The following is a 24,542-nucleotide window of genomic DNA, read 5'->3' as shown; positions in this document are numbered from 1 at the left end:
ATAAATTGTAGACAGGGAAACAAAAGATAATGAGAAAGAGAAGTTTGGTTAGTGTAGGAGAAATAATAGTTGGGTACTGGTAGGTAAGAGAGGGTAAGAGAGAAGTTGGTTAAATACAGTGCTGGAGAGAGAGTAAGAAAGTGATGAAGGGACGAGTATATACAGAGGGGTAAGATTGGAAGAAGAAAAAACAAGTCTTGCCTAGGGATGATATTTGGTACACTGAGATCAACATTTGGACTAGATGTGGGTTTTAAATTTTTTTTTGGTCTTTTGATAGATTTTCGTGGATGGGTGAACTATTTTTCCTATGATGACCCTCTTTTTGGACCTAAAACCTTTAACAATTTCCAGTTTTAGGCCTAGAATTTAGCATTGTGCTTAAACTATTTCATTGATATTTAGTGTAGCAATGAAGCGGCGTACGAATCAGGACATTCTAAAAGGGAAAATAGAAAAAAGTCTAAGATTTTAGCAAAATCTCAAGTAGATCCTCTTAATAAGTATTACGATTAGTATCGATAATAATTCCAATGAAGAACTTACAAATGTGATTAAAGAATCTAGCTAGTAGTGGAATATTATGAATTGAACAAGATATGACGAAAGAATTAGGCTATAAGCGAATATTAGTAATTTTGCATCTCAAATGTATAAAGAATGTTTCTGAAACATATTCAGTCAATTTCAATATATAAATTTGATGCACTTCTTATAAAGTATATAGTTCACGTTTATGTTTTTTAGTTATGTTTTGCATACTAATTTATTTGTTACGGCAAAAAAAGTTAGTTTTGTTTATAGTTAGTGTATAAAGAGCCTCAAATTTTAGTTCGCTTTAGACCCCACAACTGCTAGGGCCGGCTCTGAAAAAGATCACATAAGTTACATCTAGACTTTAAGTTATCGAAAGAAAAACACAACCTAATTATTGATAATATTTGTAATTATGTGGTTGAATTAGTGAATTATTTGATTAGTTAAGTGGTTATGTGGTTGAAAGTTATGATATATTTCATTTATAATTGAGACTAAACAGAAGTGCATACCATATATTTACTATATTCTAAGAAATTGATCCCACCCTTCAACAAAAAAAAAAAAAGAAATTGATCCCAATAATAACATGAGAAAGTGTATACTTCATCACATTAGTTTTTACTGCAAATATTAGGTCTTTCTATGTTCTACTTTCAAAGAAAATACCTCAACTAATGAACTTCCTTTAAACGGCATTTTGATACTACAAATAAACCACTTACAACGAGATAGTATGTCGGTATTAAAATAAATAAATGCGTATCTGAAATGTTAACCGCGATAGAAGTTATTAGTTAAATTTAATAGCACTCACATTACAAAATTTATTTAGTTGTGTTCTTTCCTTTTGAGGTGCCTTAATATGTTGTATCATGTCACTCTAATTTGTGGATCATATCCAAAAAGTGGCTATGATTGCTTGCCCTAGTAATCTCTTATCCATTCAAAAAGAAAATGTGACACCTAATTGCTCAAAAGTATAATTTATTAATTTTTTGATGAGATCTAATCAAAATTATTGGTTCCTTTTTGCAACTAATTCATCTCAAACTTGCCTTTCAACTCCCCACTTCCTTACCAAACCCTACTTTCCTTTATCCTCTACTTATTTTGTCAACCATATCTCTACTCTTTTTTATCTCCTTTCTTGCTTTTGTTTTCTACACCTACCTCTACTTAATATTCTATTACTCCTCCCTCCCTAATATTTTTCATAAATTAAAATTTCCTCCTTCAACAATTCTAATCTAATTGAGCATTTCATTTTAAAGTTTAGTCTCCTTGACCAACTGAAAAATATGACCACGGTTATATTTAAGTGCAAGAACATTTTCCGTGTTGCAGAACCACGATTTATTTGCTTTAAATACCACAAGTCCAAGGTAGTATATTCAAATTTGGTGAAAACCAAGGGAGGCAAAAAAGAAATAGGAGACAAACTACAAAAAGAGCCCATCTCTTCTCCTGCCTTTATATGGTTCTAGTTTGATTGGGCACGTGTATTAGCACTATAATAGTGATGGAGGTGTAGAGACTAGAGAGAGAAAGGGTGAGAGAGAAAGGGTGAGAGAGAATGTGACCTATGTGTTTCTCTCACCACACAAAGACATAGTCAAAAATAGTGGGCTGCCTTAGAAAGGTGTACAGACAATCAACAAAGACAGAATAACTCAATGTTTGAGAGTAAAGAAGGGCTGGTGAAGAGTTGGGATTTATGTGGGATCCACTTCCAACCTTTTCTTTTTTTCCAATATGACTCTTCTAGGTCTTGATCATAATATTGTAATTTAAACCAAAATAGATATCATGTACACTCCAAATCATACCAAAAATAAGTCTAAATCATCTTAAGCTAAAACTGTTTTGGAGGACACATTTTTATAGTCTGATTCAATAAACCTACAAAAAGAAAAAGAAACCCTAAATTACATTACCTAATTAAGAAATGAATCATCTTTTCTATGCTATGCAATATTAGTTATTGTAAGTAAATCTTACTCAATGTGGTATTGATTAGGTACAATAACCTACTTGATCCTAACTCATAATTAAATTTGTAAATATTTACTACTTGTCTAGTTATAGTTCGTACCTAACGAAGAAACAAGTTTATGCATCGACACTCAGGCATAGTGCAAGCGACTGATCGAAATTTTGAGCTCAAACGAAAATAATTCAATGGCTAACTCTTGTGAGAATGTTTTGATCATCATGTAGATCATTCTTCACAATTTCTCGCACAAAAAGAAAATTAGCCAATGAATCGTTTTTGTGTAAGATAAGAGTGTTCCAGAGGCCAGAGCCATAACTTTTTATCTATCTCTCTCTCTCTCTATATATAAACAAAGGGAAATTGAAGAAACAAGGAGCAATGAATCTAAAACTACAAGTTTATTAAGGTAAAAAGTAATCAAGTTCATCTAATAAAAATATCCAAAAGAACAAAGGGTTTGGTTGGTTATTTCTCTATAGCTATTCATTTCAGTACCCAGTGAAAGATTTTCATCTAGGGTTTACTGAATTGATCTGGCTTCTTCTAAATGTATATATTTTGTTTTCTATTTCTCTATTCCTATGGGTAATGATATCCAACTTATATGGATGGACGATGCCCAGACACATCGATCCTTCCATTTTTCAGAAGAATTTCTGTTTAAGAATTCAATTGACAAAACTCAATTCAGAAGTTGCAGAAAAGGCAGACTCTTTGATGTTATTCTTCCATTGATGGGTTCCCATTAGGCCATGAATGGAAGATAATCAAGACCTTAGCTTTTGATCTTGAGATGGCAGAGCATAAGCAGGCGACCTCTAGCGCCGTCCATGAGACCAGTTTCGGTTGTGTCCTCCTGACCTAAAATGTGAGTTTCTCGGCGCATTGCCTTGCTTTGGAAGATCATGCAACTCCATCACCTGAATCGTCCGTTGCTTTTTCGCTGCATTTAAGAACATACGAAAAATAGAGAACTGAATAAGAGTTGATCCTGGATTTGTTTCATAAAGAAATGGAAAGAACAAAAGAACAGCTACTAGATTCAAAAGCTAACGAACCGTCAAGAACTTGTTGGTAACCTTCATGTAGCTTCCTTTTGGAAGCTTCTATTTTGAGTTTAGCCGCTTCGTCAGAAAACTCTGGTACCTAAATATAACAAATTATAGAAACCAGATGAGTAAAAACTGAAAAAAAAAGTTTAAGCATAAAAAAAATGATTAAGATTTTCTTATACTTACATTGCGCGGACCAGAGACGGGTCTCCTTTGATTGTTGACAGTTTCCAGTTCTCGGTAAGACGTCATTCCATTATTAGCTCTCTGATCCGAGATTTGTCTTGGAACTCTTGACGGCCCAGAAGAATCGGGTTTCTTAGTTTTCTCGACAACGGTTTCTTGTTTCTTCATGTGAGGGATTTTGTTCTCATTCTTCATCACATTTGATCTTTGTTGAAGATGAGGTTGTGGCTTCCTCGTAGGACCATTGCGGTTTCCAGACATGGGTTTTCTTCCAGTCTCACGGTTCTCGGTGTTCTTGAGAAGTTCTCCATTGTTTTTAAGATCTGTAACAATAGAATCAATTTAGAAACCAAATGTTCATTTGAGAGAAACAATATGAGACACGATTAACCATTACAAATTAAATGAATCCAACTTACTTCCATCTTCATCGATGCCATCGAAGAACTTCGCAACGTTCAAAGTGGAAAAAAACAAGAATACATAGATTTCAGTCAGCATAAGTAATCAAATCATTAACGTGATTTGTAGTCACAAAAATTAAGGGTTTCCTTTTTACCTTCGAGAACTCCATTGTCGAGGGAGGACCAGTTAAGAATGCTCCTTCATCTAAAGGTGGTGATGGCAGACCAGCTTCTTCTTCTTTTTCATGTTCAGATGGTTTCACAGAATCGGGCGAATCTTCTGAATCTACAAAACTTTTAGTAAGATACTTCCATCCAATTCTAGTGTCGGGTAAAGAACGAAGAAGAAAAATAGACATATTTTTTCATAACCTTAAGAACACAAAAAGAAACTTCTACCTTTAACAGCAGCTGTAGTAGAATACCACTCGTCGACTAACCTTTTCCACTCTCTGCAGATTGTAACAATAAGTTATACGATGAGAAAGTTACACTAAGAATATAGAGAAATTTACGGTTGCCATTAGTTCGATAAATTGAACTCTTTAAAGAAAGAAGTTCATATGATTCATGAGAGTTATTACTTGTTAAGCTACCAACAATTATAGGAAAACCCGAATCAAATTTATATGCATACTAAACGAGAGAAAATCACAAGAGTAATGACATATTCTTTACCCAATTAAAGTTCGAGCAAGGTGTCGGATTTGCTTTGATTTATGCTTATGGAAACCGCGAATAGCTATTCCAATCTCCGTAGACTGAAAACACACAAATAACCACTATAAAAACCACAAGAGATTCTTATTTGATCAAAAGGAAATATAATAAACAACTTAACCCCGAAATTCTAAATTTGTTCGAAGATATAACATACCACCAACGTCTCGTAAGTGAGTTCCATCAATTGAAGCTTCCTTAACGAGTCAAACAATGTCCGATCAGACTGAACACATAATACCAATCAAAACACATTTCATTAGAATCAAAGCACACGTAATAACTAAGAAACTCAAAATGATCTTTCCTTAATCAACTCTAAGTACATTAAACAAATCATTTTTTTAACAAAACCAATAACTACAACCTCAAGGTTCCACATTTCCGAAAAATTACCCTAACTAGTTAAAATCAATCATGAACACGCATTCGAACTTTATATGAGATTGTAATTAGAACAATAACCAAATTAGAAACATAACTCAATCCAAACCAAAGTAAACAATTCGATAAAAACACGAGTATTACTGCCAAAATGATAGTGACAAACCTCATTTTCGGAATTAGAGAAAACTTCTTTGATCCTCAAAACTTCACCAACAATTTGATTCTCTTCTTCAATCACATCATTTAAAAATTCAGCTTCATCATAACTACTATTATTACTAACTTGGGTATTCAATTTCTTCTCCCCATTGTGATCATCAGTGCTACTATTAGTATTGCCCTTATTTTCTTTCTCTCCTACTTCAATATCACTACTTCCATTACCACTAAGATTACTCCTCACTAAAACTTCACCTTCATTGACACAATTTCTACACTTATTAAATCCACTAGTGAAAAGCAACTCAGCAATTTCACCCCTTCTACTTTTAAACTCCTCAGGGTAATCTGAAGCAGCTATTATGATTGCATTTTCAATGGTATCAAAGATGTTAGAATTAGAATTTCTGAAATACTTTCTCCAGTTATCAATATCACTGGAATTGGCAGCCATTTATACAATAATATAAGAATTTAACTCAAATTAAGTTATTAATTCTTCACTCCCTTAAAAACCCAGGTATTAATTTCTTGATCATCCAATCCAACAAAGATACTGCAAAAGAAAAAAAAAACCCAAACTTTCAATCAAATGTTGGTCTATAAAAGTTTCAACTTTATAAGATTTTGATCAGATTTTCATTGTTTTGATCTAAAAATTGGGGTCCTATTGAATTAAACATAGAGTATAAAAGTTAATGCAATTTCAGAAAAGACTAGAAATAGAATCACTGATTTTTAGAGAAAACAATAGAATTGAAGAAATCAAAGAAATGGGTTTTTAATTTTGATAGAAATAGAGATAAACCATGAAGAAATTGGGATTAAATCGAAGAGTAAAATAAGCTAACTTTGAGGAAGAAAAATAATGAAAAAGGGAAGAACAACAGTGTTGATGAGAATCTAAAATAGGTTAAAAAAATCTAACTGGTTTGCCCTAATTGAAAAAATAAGTAATGAATCCAACATGGATTGAACCATCAGATTATTTAGCACAAAAGAAGAAGAAGAAGAAGAAGACCTGTAAATGGGATAAACCCAAAAAACCAGGTAACCCACCAGCAAGTTTCTTAAAGAAACCGCGTACTGTGAGAAAATTGATCTTCTTCTAATTTGTGAAACTTTATTGAGGAGTTTTGGTGAAAGATGAAGAGAAAGAAATGAAATGGGGGGAATAGAAAGAGAGAGAGAGAGAGACTCTTTTGGGATTTGGTGATCTGAGAGAGAGAAAGAGAACAAAACGGATTTTGTTTGTTTTTTGTAGCAAAAGTTTTCCAGTTGCTACCTACAAATTTTCCTCAATTGTTTTAGTTTCCCGTTTTGCAAAACCACTCTTATTTTCTTATAATTTTAGTTTGACCCCTAACATACTATGATTTATAAATAAAGTTCTATTATTTTTCTTTGATTATATTTTGTTGAGAATTTATTTTTTTTCGTAAAATAAAAACAAGAAAGAAATATAATCAAATATGTAAATGATACAATTAGAGGGAAGGATTTCCTTTGTATCGAATATTAAATTGTTTTTGGTAGAAGCTGATAAAAACAACAGATACTTTCTTTTCTACTAACGAATATAAATTGTTCCGACTTAAGTTTTTTAATTGAAAATTCTCATATTTATGTAGAAGTATAACGAACTAGCTAACTGGATTCATGTCGTATTCTGTAGTATTATGTGCCAAGTCTTTCGTCCCCTAGATGGCTTGTTGGTACATGCATTCGTCATTTGTGTATATTAGCTAGGTTTTATTTCAAGCAACTAGCAGTCGCATCTGGATAAGTCGTTTATTTCTTTCTAAAACTAACATTTTTGCATGTTTTGAACTAACTTCTTACCTTATGTCGAGTTCGAAAAGGAACACTACAACTCTTGAACTTCTAAGTTGAATCTTTGGGTGTTGTTTTTTTTTACCACGTAATTAGAACTAATAGAGCAAATCAATATAAAGTACGTTTCGTCTTCACTTACAGAAACGTCTGTTACATTTAATATTAAGTAACTGTAAATGTATCGTAATAATTATTAAAAGTGAGAGTAAATAGAAATTATGTTCGTTGATAAGTACAACAAAAAATCGTGTTACTTGATAAATACAGCTAAATTATGTCATTCTACTTTTCCTTAGACAGACATATGACGTGAGACAGTGAGAATATTTTAACCTATTTTTCACAAACAACAAGTTTGAAATATTCATTCTCTTCGTATTTGTAGGCAAAAAAAAAAAATCAACATGAAATCATTGAATTTGACTACAATCTTTTTAGAATATAAGAACTGTTCTTTGTTATTAACAATATGATATTCAACACATATAAATTACAAAGAAATTATAATACAATTGACTCTTTTTTTTTTGTTGAAAGATCCTACAATTGACTTGATTTCACTTTAAATAATAGTAAACAGTATACATAGACTTCAGTCAAAATATTAAAAGTTTGTGAAATTCAAGAGACTCCCTTGTTAATATTAACTATTACAGGGACCTCTCTATAATTTCAATGAAGTATAAGGGCACGGGAAAAAGCCTCTTATCCCCTTAATAAGATTTCAGAGCGGTTTTTAGTTGAGGATAAGTGGTTTTGGAGTTGTTTAATAAAGCGGTTTTTAGGCCGACTTAAACCGTTGTTTTGGTGCGGCGTGTCGGAAAATACTCCGTATCAGATAGCTTTTCTAGTTTATTTCAGATGTCATTTCCTTCACCCTTATATCAAGTGGGTAAACAAAACTATCCAATCTTAACCATCAAATATAACTTTATAGACACAAGATAGGGACTTAATTTCACCCACTATTTAATTGGGTGATCTAGTTGTACATTGAGATACTAGTTGAGAAGCTTAGAAAAATATTAATTTTGAAGATTGTGTGAAATTTAGTGGTCAAAGTCCTTACATTGAAATATCAAGTTATATTGGTCTTAATTGAAAGAATTAAAAGTGTTGAAAAAGGATAAGTATTGTGGACTCTATCTCACTAAACCATGGTATGATCTTTTTATGCTTAAAAGGAAATACTGTTAATTCACTATTATTGAAATTTGATTTTATTCTTAAATCATGATTTAGATCTTGTTGATGGGTAATTTATGAATTGGATTCACTTATATGGGACCCAAAATCTAAGACTTTTAATTTGGTATCATTAGCCTAATCAGTCAATTTTAGAATTTTCTAATCGCGATTAGTTGATGTTTTTTAGATTTTGAGATAAAAATAAACATAAAACATTTGTCAACTAGGACAAAAAATTAAGATTAGATATGATAAAACAATTAGGAATAATTTCAGTGAGTTACCAAGAAAGGAAGATATTTTCATAATCTAACTTGATTTTGATTTTATGAGTTAATGTTCTACTTGATTAAAAGATTTTGTTTTTATGATAATCTATTGGTGAAATTATTTTGTGAAATAGGTAATCTCTCAAAAATGCGTCCAAAGATTTTAATAAAGCAATAAAGGTATCTCAATAAAATATTTTTTGTCCTTAGAATTAAATACAAAATATACATGATTTTGGTTTCCCTAATTGTCTTGTAAAATTCATTTCAACATTCAATGTTAGCTTCATCAAAAAAAAAAAAAACATTCAATGTTATCACAAAATGAAATTGTGTTTAAATTAGTCCTTTACATGAGTATATATTAACTCATTGTGGTTCTTCAACAAAAAAAAAAAAAAAAAACTCATTGTGGTGACATTTAAGGGTGGTTTTTTTTTTTTCTTTTTTTTGTTGAAGCAGGGTGGTTTGTTATCACTATCTCATCTCCCATGTTTTCTTTTTTCTTTTTTATCCTCTTTTGGAATATATCTCTCATGTTCCTAAATGAGCCACTTGGCATGATAACTTGATACGATGGGATATTTCCATTTGACCCCCTCCCATTATTTATGTTTATATCCTTTACTTCTACATTTGGTTGTTGGACAAATTTGTTAATCGTCCTCCCCGAATACATAATTCGACGCAGATTTCGCTCGACAAATTATATAAGATAAAATGAAAAATAATAAATAATAAATGATAGTTTTATGACCGAGTCGGGTATTGAATACTCTCTCCTTAAGACGTTATACGTCCCACAATGGTGTTAAGTCGGGTTGTATATACGAAGCGTCTCCCAGAATAAAACAGTCTTACCTTCTTGAAAATAAAGAAGAGAGAGAAAGAAATAAAAAAATTGTTAATCGTCCTCCCCGAATACACAATTCGACGCAGATTCCACTTCCACTCTATTCTTCTTTTTCCTCCATCTATGGATAGAAATCAATTGGTAATAGTCTGTGGTAGATCTAGAATTTTGAACCTAGCAACGAAACTATTTACCCCCACAGGCTCAAACATGGGTTCCCTTAGTTTTTGCCCGCTTATCCGCTATGCCTTACCCACTTCAATTTAAACCCACTTCAAAAGGGCACTTTTAAAATTTAAGGGTGACTGTACACGGAAGGTTATGTTGCTACAACCACAAGTGCACAGTGCACTTATTACTTCTCCATAGCCAACATCGTAACTTGTTTTGCAACAAAAAACATCTTAACTTATTTGGAAAGTAATATACTTGTTACCATTTTTACAAACCGAACAACATCGTATATGACTTGATCAAAGTCTTAACTCTTCAGACCAAGTCTTTACAAAGCCCACAACAAAAAGAAAGTAAAGATGGACAATCTTGAGAGAAACCTTCCACTATCTGTGTAGGCAGTGACTAAAAGAGATCAAAAGAGAGTATAATCGAGAAGGATGGATGGAGAGAAATTGTAGGATTAAGGATAGAGATCGTCGAATTAAGAAGGGCAGGACCCTTTGTCAAAGCTTTGGTTTTTTGAAGAAACAAAATCTGTTTTCGTCTAGAAACCAGACCAGAAGAGATCTGATCTCGTCTAGTTTGAGACCAGAAGAAACTAGATCTGGAAACCAAAAATCTGGCGAAGGGGCTCCTCCCCCTTCACCAAATACAGAGAGAAAAGAGAAAAAATAGAGAGAAAAGAGAAAATAGAGCGAAGAAAGAGAGAGGATAGAGGAAGAGAGAGACGAGAAACTCCGTCGAGTTTCGCCGACCCTCGACTATTCGACTATTTCCCCTAATCACCTACCTATTTTTAATCGTGGTTTTGGATCAAGGGTTTGGAATCAAAGTTCTTTCTCTCTAACTCCTCATCATGGAGGTTGGTTTGAAATCAAGGTTCTCTCTATATTAGTTTTACTCTCTTTCCTTCTTTAAAATAAGATTCTTTCTCTCTCGAATTGTAGATCGATGATGATGGGTTTAAAAACAAGATCTTTTCCATGATGGTGTGATGATGAAAGTGCGAAGAAGAAGAAGAAGAAGAAAAAGAATAAGGAGGAGGAAAAAAGAGATGAAAAAAAAAGAAGAAAAGACAGATAAGAAGAAAAAAAAGATCAAGTGAAGGGGTGTGGGTGTCGGGTGGCTCTCCAAGTAGACACCCATCCTTGCGCGAATAACAGTTCTGTCGGGTACTTTTCGCTGCTCCCTAATGAAAATACTCTTAAATTGAACACCGTTCAGAGGTGACTTTTGAGTTGTCATGTCGGTCCAATTTGTAATTTCCAAAAAAGTAATTCCTTTTGGCCCCTACTTTGTGACCAGCTTCCTTTTTGCCCCTATTTTTCGTAAATTCAAATTTAGCCCTCATTTGCTAACACCGTCAGTTAACTTTAATGGTTAATTTTTTTTATTTTCATAACTGCCCTTCTTATAAAAGTGCTTTTTAAATTCAAATTTGACCCCCTTTTAATAGGGATCGATTCCCAAAAAATTCCAACCTTTTTAGACCAAACTAGGGCAAAATGGAATTCACTTAAAAAACATTAGACACCTCATCTCTCCCCATCTCTCTCCTCCATTTCATCACCTCTCTCCTACACATCATCTATATCGCCACGTCATCATCTTCTCTGGCGAAGGTCGTCGACCGTTAAACTTTCCTAGCGACCTTCAATATATATATTTTTTATTTCTTTCTCTCTCTTCTTTCTTTTCCTTTTTCTCTCTTATCTCACTTCTCCCTCTCTACTTAAATCTCTCTCGTTCCCTCTCAAAAGCTCTGGCGAAGGGGAGGACCCCTTCGCCGGAGCAACTGGTTTCCAGACGAAATCGGTCTAGTTTCGTCTAGAAACCAGACCAGACGAGCAGACCTTGTCTGGTCCTAAAACCAGACGAGATCTGGTCTCGTTTGGACAAGATCTGGTTTTCCAGATGAGACCAGGTCTCGTCTGGTCTTGAAGTTTTTTCATTTCTTTCTCTCTCTTCTCTTTTTTCGTAATTATCTCTCTTCTCCCTCTCTATTTTACTCTTTCTCCCTCTTCTCTTTTTTCGTAATTATCTCTCTTCTCCCTCTCTATTTTACTCTTTCTCCCTCTTTCTCTCTCAAAAGCTCTGATAAAGGAAACGACCCCTTCACTGGAGCAACTGGTTTCCAGACGAAATCGGTCTAATTTCGTCTGGAAACCAAGTCAGACCAAACCAGACTGGAAACCAAGTCAGACCAAACCAGACTGGAAACCAGTTGCTCCGGCGAAGCGGCCATCCCCTTCGTCGGAGCTTTAAAGAGAGAGGGTGTAGTAGAGAGGGAAAAGAGAGATGAGAGAGAAGAGAGAAAAAAGCGAAAAGAAAAAAATAGAAGAGAAAAAAAGATAAGAGGGAGAAGAAAGAAGGGAGAGGAAAAAAAATATTGAAGGTCGCCGGAAAAGTTTACCGGTCGCGACCTTAGCCGGAGAAGATGATGAGGTGGTGAAATAGATGATGTGGAGGAGAGAGGTGATGAAATGGAGGAGAGATGATGTTTTTAATCTCTTTCTTAAATGACTTCCATTTTAGCCCACTAGTTTGGTCTAAAAAGGTTGGAATTTTTTGGGAATCGATCCATATTAGAAGAGGGTCAAATTTGAGTTAAGAAATCACTTTTACAATAAGGGCAATTATGGAAACAAAAAAATTAACCATTAAAGTTAACTGACGGTGTTAACAAAAGGGACTAAATTTGAATTTACGAAAAATAAGAAGCTAAAAAGGAAGCTAGTTATAAAGTAGGGGGGCCAAATAAAAAATGACTCTTTCAAAAAGACAAATGCTAAACGAAGCTGCATAATTGCTTCATAAAGCTATTTGCTAGACACAACCATTTATTTTTTATTAAATTGCTAAACAACACCAAAGATCGATTTATTGGTTTTATCTAGCAAATAATTTTTGAAATCTTAGATTGCTAAATACAACTATGTTTTAACTTGTCCTCAAATTATTTATTAGACACAATTTTTTCTTTTATTAACTTATTAAACAAAAATAAAATTGGTTGTATTAGTGTTATCTAATATTTAAAAAAAAAAATACTTAAACGTGTTATAGGTTTTAAAAAAAATATACATTATTTTTATGTAGTATGATTTTATGTAATATGATTTTATGAAATATACATTATTAAGGTTTAAGCTAAGCTTAAAAATATACATAGTGATTTTATGTAGTATGATTTTTACAGCATGGAATGCTTTGATTGGAATATAATACTTTTTAGTTATTTGTTTATATTTGGTTAACTTTTTAGTTTAATGTTCGAATAAATTTTATTTATGAATAATTAATTATGGTAATAGAAATTTGAACCCAAGATTTTTTGAGAAAATATTTGGTTATATTTGTTTCTTTGAATTTTACCTCAAATTACAGCATGGAATGCTCTGATTGGAATATAATATTTTTTTGTTATTTGTTAATATTTGGTTAACTTTTTAGTTTAATGTTCGAATAAATTTTATTTATGAATAACTAATTATGGTAATAGAAATTTGAATTTTGAGAAAAATTTAGATTATTTTTTTTTTTCTTTTAGTGTTGGATTTAGCAATTTAAGACAAAATTCAATTAATTTTATTTAGTTATTTTGTGTAATAATTTTTTAGAGTTGTGTATAGAATGGAGGAAAGATTCGGTTATACTTGATTTTTGGTGTTGGTGTTGGTTAGCAATTTAGGACACAATTTTAGTTAGTTTTATTTAGTTATTTTTGTCTAATAGTTGTCCTTAACAAAATTGAAGTTGCATATAGTAGCATCCTTCAAAAATTAAAGGTTCCGGCTTGGACTTCATAAATAATGACCCACCACTTCAAAGTCAAGTTATACCCTTCAAGTGTTTCTTCCTTCAACTTCAACAGTATAATTCTCAGATAACCCTCAATTTGGACCAACTCAACCATTTAGCTTCTAATTTAAAACATTTGACCTCACTTCTTTTATCTTATGCCTTCAAACTCTCTCTCATCTTCTTCCATTCTCAATAGACCTCTAAAGCACGTCTACTCAAAATAAAGAGGCAACTGTCATTTACAAGGCTGATTATGCTATAGAGGTCGAAATTTGAGGTGGGATGAGGTTTGAGGAAGATGAAGGTTAGAGGGTAAGAGACAAGTTAGTCATTTTTTCGATCGAAAATAAATATACCACTTAAGTCAAACGGCTAAGTCTTCATTTCCTCAAGATTTTTCTTTATTTCCCAAAGCCCCCACCTTTACAAAGCTCTGAAATAACTTGTTTACATTTCTCTCAAAATCACAACTTCTCATATGGAGATCAACTTAGGGACCAAAAGTAAAATTTTCAGGGACCAAATACAATAGTTGTGTAAAGCCAATAACCAATAAACCCTAAAATCTCAATATTTTTTTCTAATACCAACTAGTTCCAAACAACATTGGAAGGAGTAGAGGTGAAGGATTTTAGTTGACTGGACAACATGGTCGAGGGAGGTGATTGGAGGAGGTGACTAAAATCTGGCCAAGTTTGTTTTGATTGGGGATTTAGGGTTTCAGGGGGGTTATTTAATTATTTAAAAACAAGTAAGACCCTAATTGTAGATCTTCAACTACTTCAAATCCGAAGCATCTACTCCAAATCCTTACTGAATCTTAACCAACCAATCAGGACGAAGAATACTTAACCGGCAAAGAAGACGAAGGGGTTTAATCCTCGGGAATCAACGCAAAAGACGCGAATCAAGGTAAGCAGATCGAGTTAGTCAGGTACGCTTTTAAACTCATTAAATTAGATGCAATGCTTGTTCAACATGTGTAATAACTAGATAGTTTGAATTAGACTGTTCGGATCCCCACCCTCCTTGCATGCGGTTTTCTTGAACCGAGGTTAACATCTGGTAGAAGATTATAGGAGGTGCTAGTCGAACCTCCAAGTGTTACTTTCGGTTTATCTGACCTTCGAGAAGAAGTATAATCATGGCACTTTCAGCGTGCGGGTTTGAGTATGCAGGTTGGATTGTCATTATGAGGCAGTTTTTCGAGGTGATTGTGATCCTTTCCGAGAGATGGAGTTCATCCCTTTTATTCAGTCCTCTGGTGTTTACAGCCTTTCTCCTTCTCATACTTAATAGCCTGAGTTCATACCTCGACCACCTTCTCCTAACCTCTTCCAGCCTCATGTCTTCCTCTCCTTCCGACTTCAACGTTGATAAACTTTCTAGCAACATGGCCCTCCAACTTAACCTTTCAGACTATGGAAATCTCACAATCACTTACCCTAAACCAGCAGAAAATCAAGAGTTGAAGGAGATTTCCTCTGGCTTCATCGCTAGGTTATGTTGTCAATATAACTATGGGATAGGTTTTATCAGGCGACATCTTTACTATCAGTCGAAGTTTTTTAGAGAATGTCAGGTCACCCCTATCAATCAAGGCCATAACTATTTCCTGATCAAACCTAGCAATCTCATAGTTATGAATGAGATCAATCAAGGTCGCCCCTGGATCATAAGAGGACTGTTGATTGTAATGCAAGAGATTGAATTCCCATTTGGTGGAGTTCTACCAGAGCTGATGCAAGAGCCCATGTGGTGTCACTTCTCCGACCTGCCTTCATCGATTCAGAACCAGCATGACTTAGAGATCATATTTTCTTGTATGGGGTACATTTTGCAGATTCTGCCGAAGAATTTCCACATGCTGACCAAGCCTTTCCTCAAGATTCAATTCATGTACGATGTAAGGACTCCTCTACTGTCTACTTTGACTTCTATTTTCACTGATGGTGGCAAACCGATTAATTTTAGCTATCTTAGGTTTCTCAAAGCCATTTGCCATTTTTGTCGTATAGTAGAACACCCTATGACCCCTTGTATCAGAGCCACCCCTCGACAACCTGTCACACCCATGGACACCAATACGAGCCAACCTCTTCCTGTTTCGAATTGGGCTTTAACTGTTGCAGAGATCCCCCAACCTCCCAAAGCTCTTATTCCCCCTCAGGACCTCTTTCAACAGAGGGGTAAGAGGAAGGAACCTCAAGGTCTTATTGAAGTCAAAATAGAAGAGGGGGAGGTCAGGAAATCTTATGCTAAGAAACAGAGAGAAATGTTAGTGGGGGCAGCTCGTCACAGGGTGGAAATCAAATGCTTTGGGTGTCTAAGAGTTCTACTGATTCGCTTGGGTTCTCTCCTCCTATTACTGATGGCTGGTATTGTCCCCCTCCTGAAGCTGTTGACAGTACTGAAGAAAGAAGGAGGCATATCTTTGCTGACTCATTGCTGGCTTCTCCTAGTCAAGTTTCTGAGGCAAGGTCGGGTGGTGGAAAAGAACAGTCTAATTCTCTTGATTAGTTAGTTGATAGTGTTATTGGTCTTCTTGTTTTATGTTTAGTTGTTAGTTACTGTTGGCTTTAGTTTAATTTCCTTCCTGTATATGTGGACTGGGGCTGCTTCCTAATCCCGATTGTCTCGGACAGTCAGATTAGTGATTTTGGTGTTTTGTTTTAGTTTTGTGATTATCTTGGTGTTGCAGTCTGGTTCTCTTAGTTTAGATAGTAGCGTATTCTGGTGGGTTATGTATTTCTTTGTTAATGTATTTTCAGTTTATGTTCTTATGCTAGTTTACTGTTAGTTTCTTTTCGGTGTAATTTGGTCTGTTCTTTCTTCCACTGTTAGCCTGCTATTTCTTTCTTGTTTTAGTTTTAGGTCTGCCATTGAGGGGAGGGTGGTTGTAGTTAGTTTTTGCTATTGATCTGTGTTGGGGGTGCTGCTAGTCTTTGGTGCGAGGGACCCTGTTGGGCGGCCTCTTCTTTGGCCCTGGCTTCCGGGAGTGCCTCTAGACAGAGAGGCTTCCCTTGCATTCTATGGACAACCCAACTATCTTAAGTTGGAATGTTAGAGGCAACTCCTCCTTTATCACTAAAAAACATCTTATGGCGCTTATAATGAAACATAATCCGGACATTATCTTTATTTCGGAGACGAAAAATAAATCTAACACCATGAAAAAGAATATTCCCATCTACAAATATTATTCTAATCACTTTGTAGAACCGATAAATAAAGCTGTAGGTTTAGCTCTCTACTGGAAACATAACCTCGATGTCAGAATTACTTATGCAGATAGTAATATTATTCATGCGGAGATTAACAGTTCCAAGTATACGCAGTCTATTCTGATGACAGGCTTCTATGATTCTCCTTATACTAAGTGTAAGCTCAAACCTTGGAAAACCCTGCTGAATCTTCAAGTCAATTCGGATCTCCCCAGGATAGTGATTGGAGATCTGAACTGTATCCTGGACCCCAAGGATAAATGTGGTGGAGCTACAGGGTCAAACTCTTATACTAGCAGGATTAATGAAATCCTCAGTGACCTGGGGCTTACGGATTTGGGTTATCAGGGTCAACCGTACACTTGGAGTAACAAACAATATGGGGATAATCTTATCCAAGAGAGGCTGGATAGGGCTTTGGTTAATTTTTCTTGGCTCGGTCAATTCCAGACGTCAGGTATCACTCATTTAGAGGCAGTGGGTTCTGACCACTTGCCAATTTTTCTGACGAACAAAGACCAGAGCCAATCCCAACCGAAACCCTTCAAGTTTATCCGTACCTGGATGAACCACCCTGACTGTTTCAACTTTATAGAAGAAAACTGGAATATTATTAAGCAGAAGAGTATTCCGAACAACATTCATTGGGTCCTGACGGCTACCCTCCTTACTTCTTTCAATCGAATTGGGACACGATCAATGAGGATATCTACGCTCTGGTGAGGAATTTCTTCATTTCTGCTTGTCTTCCTCCTGGGATTAATCATACTCACATTTGCCTTATCCCCAAAACAACCACCCCCCAAACCCCGGCAGATTTCCGCCCCATTAGCCTGTTAAACACCACTTACAAAATCATCACGAAAGTATTAGCTGAGAGATTTAAAACGACATTAAATCCCATCATCTCCCCATTCCAAGCCGCTTACGTCCCAGGCAGACAGATCACAGATAATATTATTATGGGGCAGGAACTCATTCACTCGTACAAGAAGATGACAGGCGCGACGGGGTATTTTGGGCTAAAGCTAGACATGTCTAAGGCGTTTGATAGGATTGAATGGAAGTACCTTTTTGATATCATGAGAAGATTAGGTTATGCGGATCACTGGATTAATATGATTCATGCTTGTATTGCTACCTCCTCAATGACAGTTCTTATTAATGGGCGTCCAGGTAAACCTTTCTCTCCTACTAGAGGTATCAGGCAAGGTGATCCCCTTTCGCCTTTCCTTTTTACGCTGGCTATGGAAGGCCTCAGCCGTAAATTAATGGATACCACTAACCAAGCCCGGTTTTTAGGCTTCCCGACTAATCATGTTGATATGGAAATCTCTCACCTTCTCTTTGCAGATGACTGTATTATTTTCGGCAGGAATACGTTAGACAATGTTCATAATCTTAAAAAAATTCTGCAGGAATTCAGTGATTCTTCAGGGCAAATGATAAATTATACCAAATCCAATATCTTCTACTCGAAGAATTCACATCCTAAGTTCAAACGCATTATTATGCGAACCCTGAAAGTGAAATATGCGTCAACCTCAGAGAAATATCTGGGCTCTCAGCTCTTCATAGGAGCACAGAAGACTAAGGTCTTCAAAGATTTATTAGATCAAATACAGAACAAGCTCAATAAATGGAATCATTGTTTTCTTTCCCAAGCAGGTCGCACCGTGGTCTTATCGGCCATAGCTGCAGCCGTACCCCGATATCAGATGCAGTGCTTTGCAATTCCCAAAGGAATAAGTAAAAGCATCAAGTCCGCACAACGGAACTTCTGGTGGGGTAAGTCTAGAGGTTTGTGCCTCAAAGCCTGGTCTCATATTTGTTTGCCGAAGGACATGGGGGGTCTGGGTATCCACCTCCCTGAACTCGACAACAAGCCGTTACTTTCTAAGCTGGCCTGGAGGCTCAAAACTAACCCTGATGGTTTATGGGCCAAACTCCTCAAAGATAAATATTTTCCACACTCTAAAACCCCGGGACCGGTGAAACCTCATCATTCGTGGATCTGGAAAAATATCAGGAAACACTACTCATATATTGAAGAGCTATCTCAATGGGAGGTACAGTCAGGAACTGACATTAACATATGGGAAGATAATTGGATTCCTGATCGGGATGGGACGGTGAGTAATATCTATAACTCAAATCTTACCAAAGTTTCGCAACTGATAACGAATAACAATTGGGATGAAGTCATCCTGAATGAAAACTTCAATACTGACACCCAAAATCTCATCAAATCAATCCCGGTTAATCCCGCAGGCAAAGATCACCTTAAATGGAAACTATCAAAATCCGGAAAATTCACGGTATCCTCGTTATACAAGCACTTAAGCACAACTAGTAATAACCAGAACAGTACCTCTCGAAACTGGAAGTTCTTATGGTCCATTCCAGCCATTCCTCGCATCAAATTATTTATCTGGAAGATATGTAACTTTGCTCTTCCGGTGAGAGAAAAAATAGGGAAGTATATAAACATCAGTACTAGTTGCCCTAATTGCAATACCACTGAATTTATTGAACATGCGCTTTTACATTGTGCCATAGCAAAAAATATTTGGTTCCACTATAACATTATCTCTAAGAACATTAACTCCATTACGGATTGGATCTTTTCTTGGGAAGCTCACCCTGACAAGTGTCAAACAGCGGAGAATATACACTTTGCCACCATTCTTTGGATTATATGGAAAACTAGATGCGACCACTGCTTTCAGCATGAGATCAATGAACTCCCGAAAATAATCAAAATGATAGACAACTTTCCGAAGATGAATAAAAAACCGGCGAAACACAAGCATACACCTATGGATAAATGGAGACCCCCAACTAATGGCTATATCAAGATAAATGTTGACGCTCCATTCACTAACATATCATCCAATGTAGGCATAAGTATGATTTCTCATGATGGTAATGCAAAATTTATTCATGCTCAAGCGAAAATTACTAGAGGAAGAAACAGTGAAGAATGTGAAGCCATGGCCATTCTTTATGGTCTGGAATGGGCCAAATCTCAAAATCATAAATCTATAATCATCGAAAGTGATAATTTCAATCTCATCAAATATCTTCGCAACAATCGTCACACCATTCACTGGCAATCTCTGATTCACGTCAGGAAGATCCGAGAAAGCAAAATAGATTTTGAGGAGGTTCAGTTCCACTACACTAAAAGAACAGCAAACTCTAATGCAGACAAGCTAGCGAAGTGGGCAAGGAAGCGCAATAGAAGTAAAGCTTGGGACAATATTCCTTGTATTTTAATTGACAATTACTGTAATAACGTTTTGATTCATTAATGTATTTTCAGTTCAACAAAAAAAAAAAAGTAAGACCCTAATTGTAAATAAAATGTTAGAACCCGGTGCAAACTACTAACTGAACTCACAATTCAAGAAAATCTTTCATCTTATAATCCAAAATCAGTTTTAACAAAAAAAAAAATTTAAGGTTCTACCCAAGACTCTGTAAAGATCAAGGGACCTTCAAACAAAATTTCAAAGTCAGTTTCAAAAAGAAACAGATTTTCAGCCTTTCAGAGAGATTTCTATGTATGAACATATTTACCTATTAATGATCAAAGAAGATGAGTTCAGAGAGCCATAAGGATGCGAAGATCTTCGCTGCCCATTTGCTTTCCTTCTTTATTCTTTCCACAAGTATGTCTTGCTAAATTTTTCTTCCTCTCTTGTAATTCTAGCACCCGTTCTTCGATGCTATTCTTAACAATCAATCTTACAACTTTCACATCCTTCTTCTGTCCAATACGATGAACTCGGTCCATAGCTTGTTCTTCAACTGCAGGATTCCACCATGGATCAAACAGATATACCCTCGAAGCTGCAGTTAAATTTATCCCTGCCCCTGATGCTTTAAGAGTTGCTAAAAGAACAAAAGGCGAATTTGAATTACCGTTTTTGAATTCACTGATCACATTACCTCTTCTTACTGCACTCATCCCTCCATCCAATCTCAAGACCTTAAAACCAGCAGCTTTTAATGGTTCTTCAAGTAAAAGCAACATCTTTCTAAATTGGGAAAACACCACAGACTTGATTGAAGGATTTTCTTCCTTTGATTTCTTCAAGAGGTCCAACAAAACAGATACTTTTGATGAGCAAGAAGCTCGGTTTCCAACGTTACTTTCATCATCTTTGGCCGGTTCCTCTGGCGGGGCAGAGAATATGTCCGACTTAGAAACTGGGCGACGACACATAGGACATCGAGAAGCCTGCTGGTCGAGAGCTCTTAATATACAGGTTTTACAAAAGATGTGAGCACATCTTGTAATGATGGTATCGATTGGTGGAGAAATGCATATTGGGCAATCAAAGTCTTCTCCATCTTGTAGCAATGTTACCATCTTTCGTAGCAAGTCTGGGTTCTTCGACACATCTACACACCATTAATTTCAAGTAAATAAAATGATCAAGGAACTCTAAAATTCACTATACAAAACTATATAAATTCTATTCATATGTTGGGAAATAGAAAAACAGTTGTGTATCTACGAGATCAAATCTGCTTTCAGTTTTCATATGGTACTGAAAGAATTTTGCTTTAAGAATTCTTTTTGACTTTTTGAGACATCTAGATTGTTGGGTACTGTAAATATCCGGAGGCAGGGGGGTAAAGCATGAGAATAAACTAAGGCATTTATCACTAGAAGAAAAAAAATTCCGCTTGATATTTAAAATTATTGAACAAAGATAAATGATGTTGGTTTCTAACTGCAAAGACTAATAAAAAAAGATCATCCAAATTCTTAGTTGTTTTTTTACGTCATACTTTTCGATAAAGAAATTTGGTCAAAACTTCCCGACCCAAACTATTTATCCAAGACAACCCAGAAATTGGATCTTCAGCCCAACTGCCTATTTTCAATATGAAATGCATTAGGTTAATGAACATATTAAAGGATGTGATTTCTTCAACTGCATAATGGTCGACTCTTATATGTGGATCCCTTCCTTGATACACGGTTTAAAATCTGACATTGATATTCATAAAATATCAAATGGATTGCATATGACGTGATCAATGGTCTAATTATCCAGGATTAAACAGAAACTGAACAACTTTTACCTTCAATATCGTATGAAGGAAGTGGTTCTGAAGGGCATAAAGACCCATCGTTACATATCTGACGAAGTCGTAGAATGATACTGAGTACAGTTGAATAGTTGCGGATGATACTGCAGTGATGTATGTAATCTCGAACTAAACTCTGGGCATTCTTTTCCATCAGGTCATACTTCTCTCTTTCTTCAGTAGTGAGGTCCACAAAGTAAGTTTCTACAGTCTTAGGTGGCAGTTTAACCAGACCTTCATCCTTTAATCTTCGTAAAGAAATTTTCGCCATTAAAGCCTATTGAAAAAACTATAAAAGTAAGTCATAAGCAAAAGCAATTGAAAATAATTGCATCCTAACATTGGAGCATCTCAATCCAATTCATGCTAATAACTCATAACTTAACCTACTGTTATTTGAATGTCGAAAACATCAAGGAATCATTCAAAACCAAAGAAAGATGCTTATAATAAGTAAGTTAGTAGTAGAACATAAATTATCAGCTTAAACATATTATGTCTCATGCTTAAAAAAAGGTCTCAAGGTTAACAACCTTAATGTTAGAATTCATAATTCTGGAGGTGACCGTACCTGCAAACGAGAGAATCCAGACTTGTTTCTTCTATCAAGTGGTTGTTGAACCAGGAAATCCCAATGACTCTTTACTGAAAATGGCTCAAACCTCAAGAAAGCCATGAAAGAATATAAGTCGAATGAGCCATTCAGAATTGGAGTTCCCGTTACAAGCCACCTCCTCTTCGAGTTTAGAGCACCAACAGCCTCAGCTTGAGCTGACTTTGGATTCTTAATCGCATGTGCCTCGTCTAAAATGACACGGAACCACTCAATCTTTTTGATAGGCGAGTTGCTCCTACTCCTTTCAGAAGCCAGAGTACCGTAAGTTGTTAAAACGATATCATACCGCTGAAGCTCCTCAGGATCATCCGTTCTTGTTCCATAATACATGCACACCTTCAAAGGACCAGGTTTTGTGTGTTCATCTAACTGAGTTACCCAAGTTGAGATAACCGAGGAAGGGCAAACGATCAGTGTCGTTCTTGGCCCTAAACTGCTAGAACTCTCGACCTCTAAATTAGTATTAGTTCGTTTATGTTTTCTCTGTGACCCCGCAGGTTTTTCAACTTGTTTTCGCTTCCTAGACCTCTTTCCCTCTACACCAGGCAATCCTTCTTCCTCTTTACCCTCTTCTTCTAATGTCTCAACTATATCTGGCCTTGTGTTTTCTAGCCTATTAGTAGCAATAAGAGATAAAAGGGTAAGAGTTTTACCCAACCCCATGTCATCTGCAAAAATCCCACCATTCAAAGAATTTGGGCGCTTATCGGTGCTATAATCAGTCAACATATTCAAGTATTGTCCTTCCTTCTTCTCTATCCAAAAAGGTGGCAATTCAGTATTAGTTTCTCTATTAACTAACCAACCCAACCCTTGTTTCTGATGCATAAACAACTCAGTCAAGATAATGTCCTTGGGAGGCTCTAATGGTTTCAATGTTATATCTTTCTCAGAAGACTCAACTGATTTAAAAATATCATCAACACTAGGACCTTCTTTTTTTGATTTCCTTTCTTTAACAATGGCAGCTTCAGAACTTGAAAATGCAGGATTAGAACCAGAAATTAAAGACAACCCAGATACAGAAATTTCTGACTTAACAATGGGGAAATCCTCAACTTTAGCAAAAATATGGATTTGACATGGAATTTGATATCTACTAATAGCTACTAGGGTTTTAGGTACAATACCTTCAATCTTTATAAGATTTCTATCAACAAGAGGAGAGAGAATAGCAGCAGAAGAACGTTCGATAAAACCCACTTGAGAACTTCTAATATCAAGAACTTTAATGGCGTTAGAATCAAAACCGTTTAAAGGATCTCGAATCAAACCAACCATTTCACGGCCTCTAGTTCTACCAGAATAGTGTTGAAGACCTACGATGTTGACTATGACAAACCCTAGCAAGAACTGGTCTGAAGAAGTAGAATCATTAGTAGGAGTATGATCTTGAGAAGGGTTTTCCATGGAGATCGATTAGGTTAATACTTCAAATCAAAAAGGACTTTAGGGCAGAAAATAGAAAAAGTGCAGGAGAAATGTCGTTCTTTATATTTGACTTCATAGAGGGTCATTCGCTTCAACCGTTATGATACGGTCTGTGTTTTTCAAATTTCAAAAAGGGGTGCGGCTAAAGGCCCACGGCGAATATGCTGTAGACCCTCAGATTACCCACAAATTATGAGAGGCCCATGTATAATTGGGAGGCTTACAGCATTTTCGCCGAGGGTGTTTAGCCCCTCCATTAAGAAGAGTCCGTAGGAAATACCCGAATGAGGATTTGGATCCCAAGTGTTATGGGTACCTGCTCAATATAAGGCACGCTACTCCAATTCAAATGAATTCAAGCACACTTTTTTCTTTTAAGAAATCTATGTTATTACAGGATGTTAAGGATATTAGCTATTCTAATAAAGAGAGTTAGCTTAAACAAGAGTTAGCTTAAATAAATAAGATTGGTTATAGGTAGTTAGATAGTTAGTTAGAATCTGTTTGTTAGTTACACTTCTAACAGACTCTTTCTCTCTCTATAACCGACTATCTCTCTCTAGATGTCTATTTATATTGAACTCATTGTATGAAATC

General features: G+C 35.5%; 3 protein-coding genes across 5 annotated transcripts; 1 reads left to right on the top strand and 2 right to left on the bottom strand.

Moving 5' to 3' along the window:
* Positions 1-2,912: 2,912 nt before the first annotated feature.
* LOC147566823 (putative mediator of RNA polymerase II transcription subunit 26b) lies at positions 2,913-6,750 on the bottom strand. 3 transcript variants are annotated; one of them, XM_086653380.1, is made up of 10 exons: positions 6,463-6,750; positions 5,446-5,997; positions 5,053-5,121; positions 4,854-4,936; positions 4,575-4,627; positions 4,331-4,461; positions 4,191-4,218; positions 3,772-4,094; positions 3,592-3,679; positions 2,913-3,476 (listed from the first exon to the last, which is right to left on the bottom strand). In XM_086653380.1, the coding sequence occupies exons 2-10, from the start codon at positions 5,893-5,895 to the stop codon at positions 3,352-3,354; spliced, it is 1,350 nt and encodes a 449-aa protein (XP_086509506.1). In that variant the 5' UTR covers positions 5,896-5,997; positions 6,463-6,750; the 3' UTR covers positions 2,913-3,351. The 3 variants fall into 3 exon arrangements, with proteins under 3 accessions (XP_086509506.1, XP_086509508.1, XP_086509507.1); XM_086653382.1 differs by having other exon boundaries at positions 4,331-4,455; positions 6,463-6,749; XM_086653381.1 differs by having other exon boundaries at positions 5,446-6,750.
* An 11,004-nt stretch (positions 6,751-17,754) lies between these two features.
* LOC147566822 (uncharacterized) lies at positions 17,755-20,106 on the top strand. The gene has a single exon (XM_086655676.1). It carries the CDS (start codon positions 17,755-17,757, stop codon positions 20,104-20,106), a length of 2,352 nt encoding a protein of 783 aa, XP_086511802.1.
* A 91-nt stretch (positions 20,107-20,197) lies between these two features.
* Positions 20,198-24,196, bottom strand: LOC147566821 (DNA/RNA helicase protein). The gene is made up of 3 exons (XM_086653379.1): positions 22,470-24,196; positions 21,893-22,175; positions 20,198-21,202 (listed from the first exon to the last, which is right to left on the bottom strand). The coding sequence occupies exons 1-3, from the start codon at positions 23,922-23,924 to the stop codon at positions 20,400-20,402; spliced, it is 2,541 nt and encodes an 846-aa protein (XP_086509505.1). The 5' UTR covers positions 23,925-24,196; the 3' UTR covers positions 20,198-20,399.
* Positions 24,197-24,542: the final 346 nt, after the last annotated feature.

This window comes from Eschscholzia californica, unplaced genomic scaffold (assembly GCF_041429995.1).
Source record: "Eschscholzia californica isolate CP2 unplaced genomic scaffold, dmEscCali1.0.p SCAF_1, whole genome shotgun sequence".
Taxonomy (NCBI): Eukaryota; Viridiplantae; Streptophyta; class Magnoliopsida; order Ranunculales; family Papaveraceae; genus Eschscholzia; species Eschscholzia californica.
Note: the sequence above shows the minus strand (reverse complement) of the source record. Positions and strands in the feature narration are given on the sequence as shown.

Bases quoted from the DNA above. Each gene is read 5' to 3' on its own strand.
- LOC147566822 (XM_086655676.1), top strand. From the start codon at position 17,755: ATGGGGCAGGAACTCATTCACTCGTACAAGAAGATGACAGGCGCGACG.
- LOC147566821 (XM_086653379.1), bottom strand. From the start codon at position 23,924: ATGGAAAACCCTTCTCAAGATCATACTCCTACTAATGATTCTACTTCT. The intron at 22,176-22,469 runs GTACGGTCACCT...TTTTTTCAATAG, and splicing joins CTGGATTCTCTCGTTTGCAG to GCTTTAATGGCGAAAATTTC. The intron at 21,203-21,892 runs GTAAAAGTTGTT...AATGGTGTGTAG, and splicing joins TCCTTCATACGATATTGAAG to ATGTGTCGAAGAACCCAGAC.
- LOC147566823 (XM_086653381.1), bottom strand. From the start codon at position 5,895: ATGGCTGCCAATTCCAGTGATATTGATAACTGGAGAAAGTATTTCAGA. The intron at 5,122-5,445 runs GTTTGTCACTAT...TTATGTGTTCAG, and splicing joins TCTCTAATTCCGAAAATGAG to TCTGATCGGACATTGTTTGA. The intron at 4,095-4,190 runs GTAAGTTGGATT...CTATTGTTACAG, and splicing joins TGGCATCGATGAAGATGGAA to ATCTTAAAAACAATGGAGAA.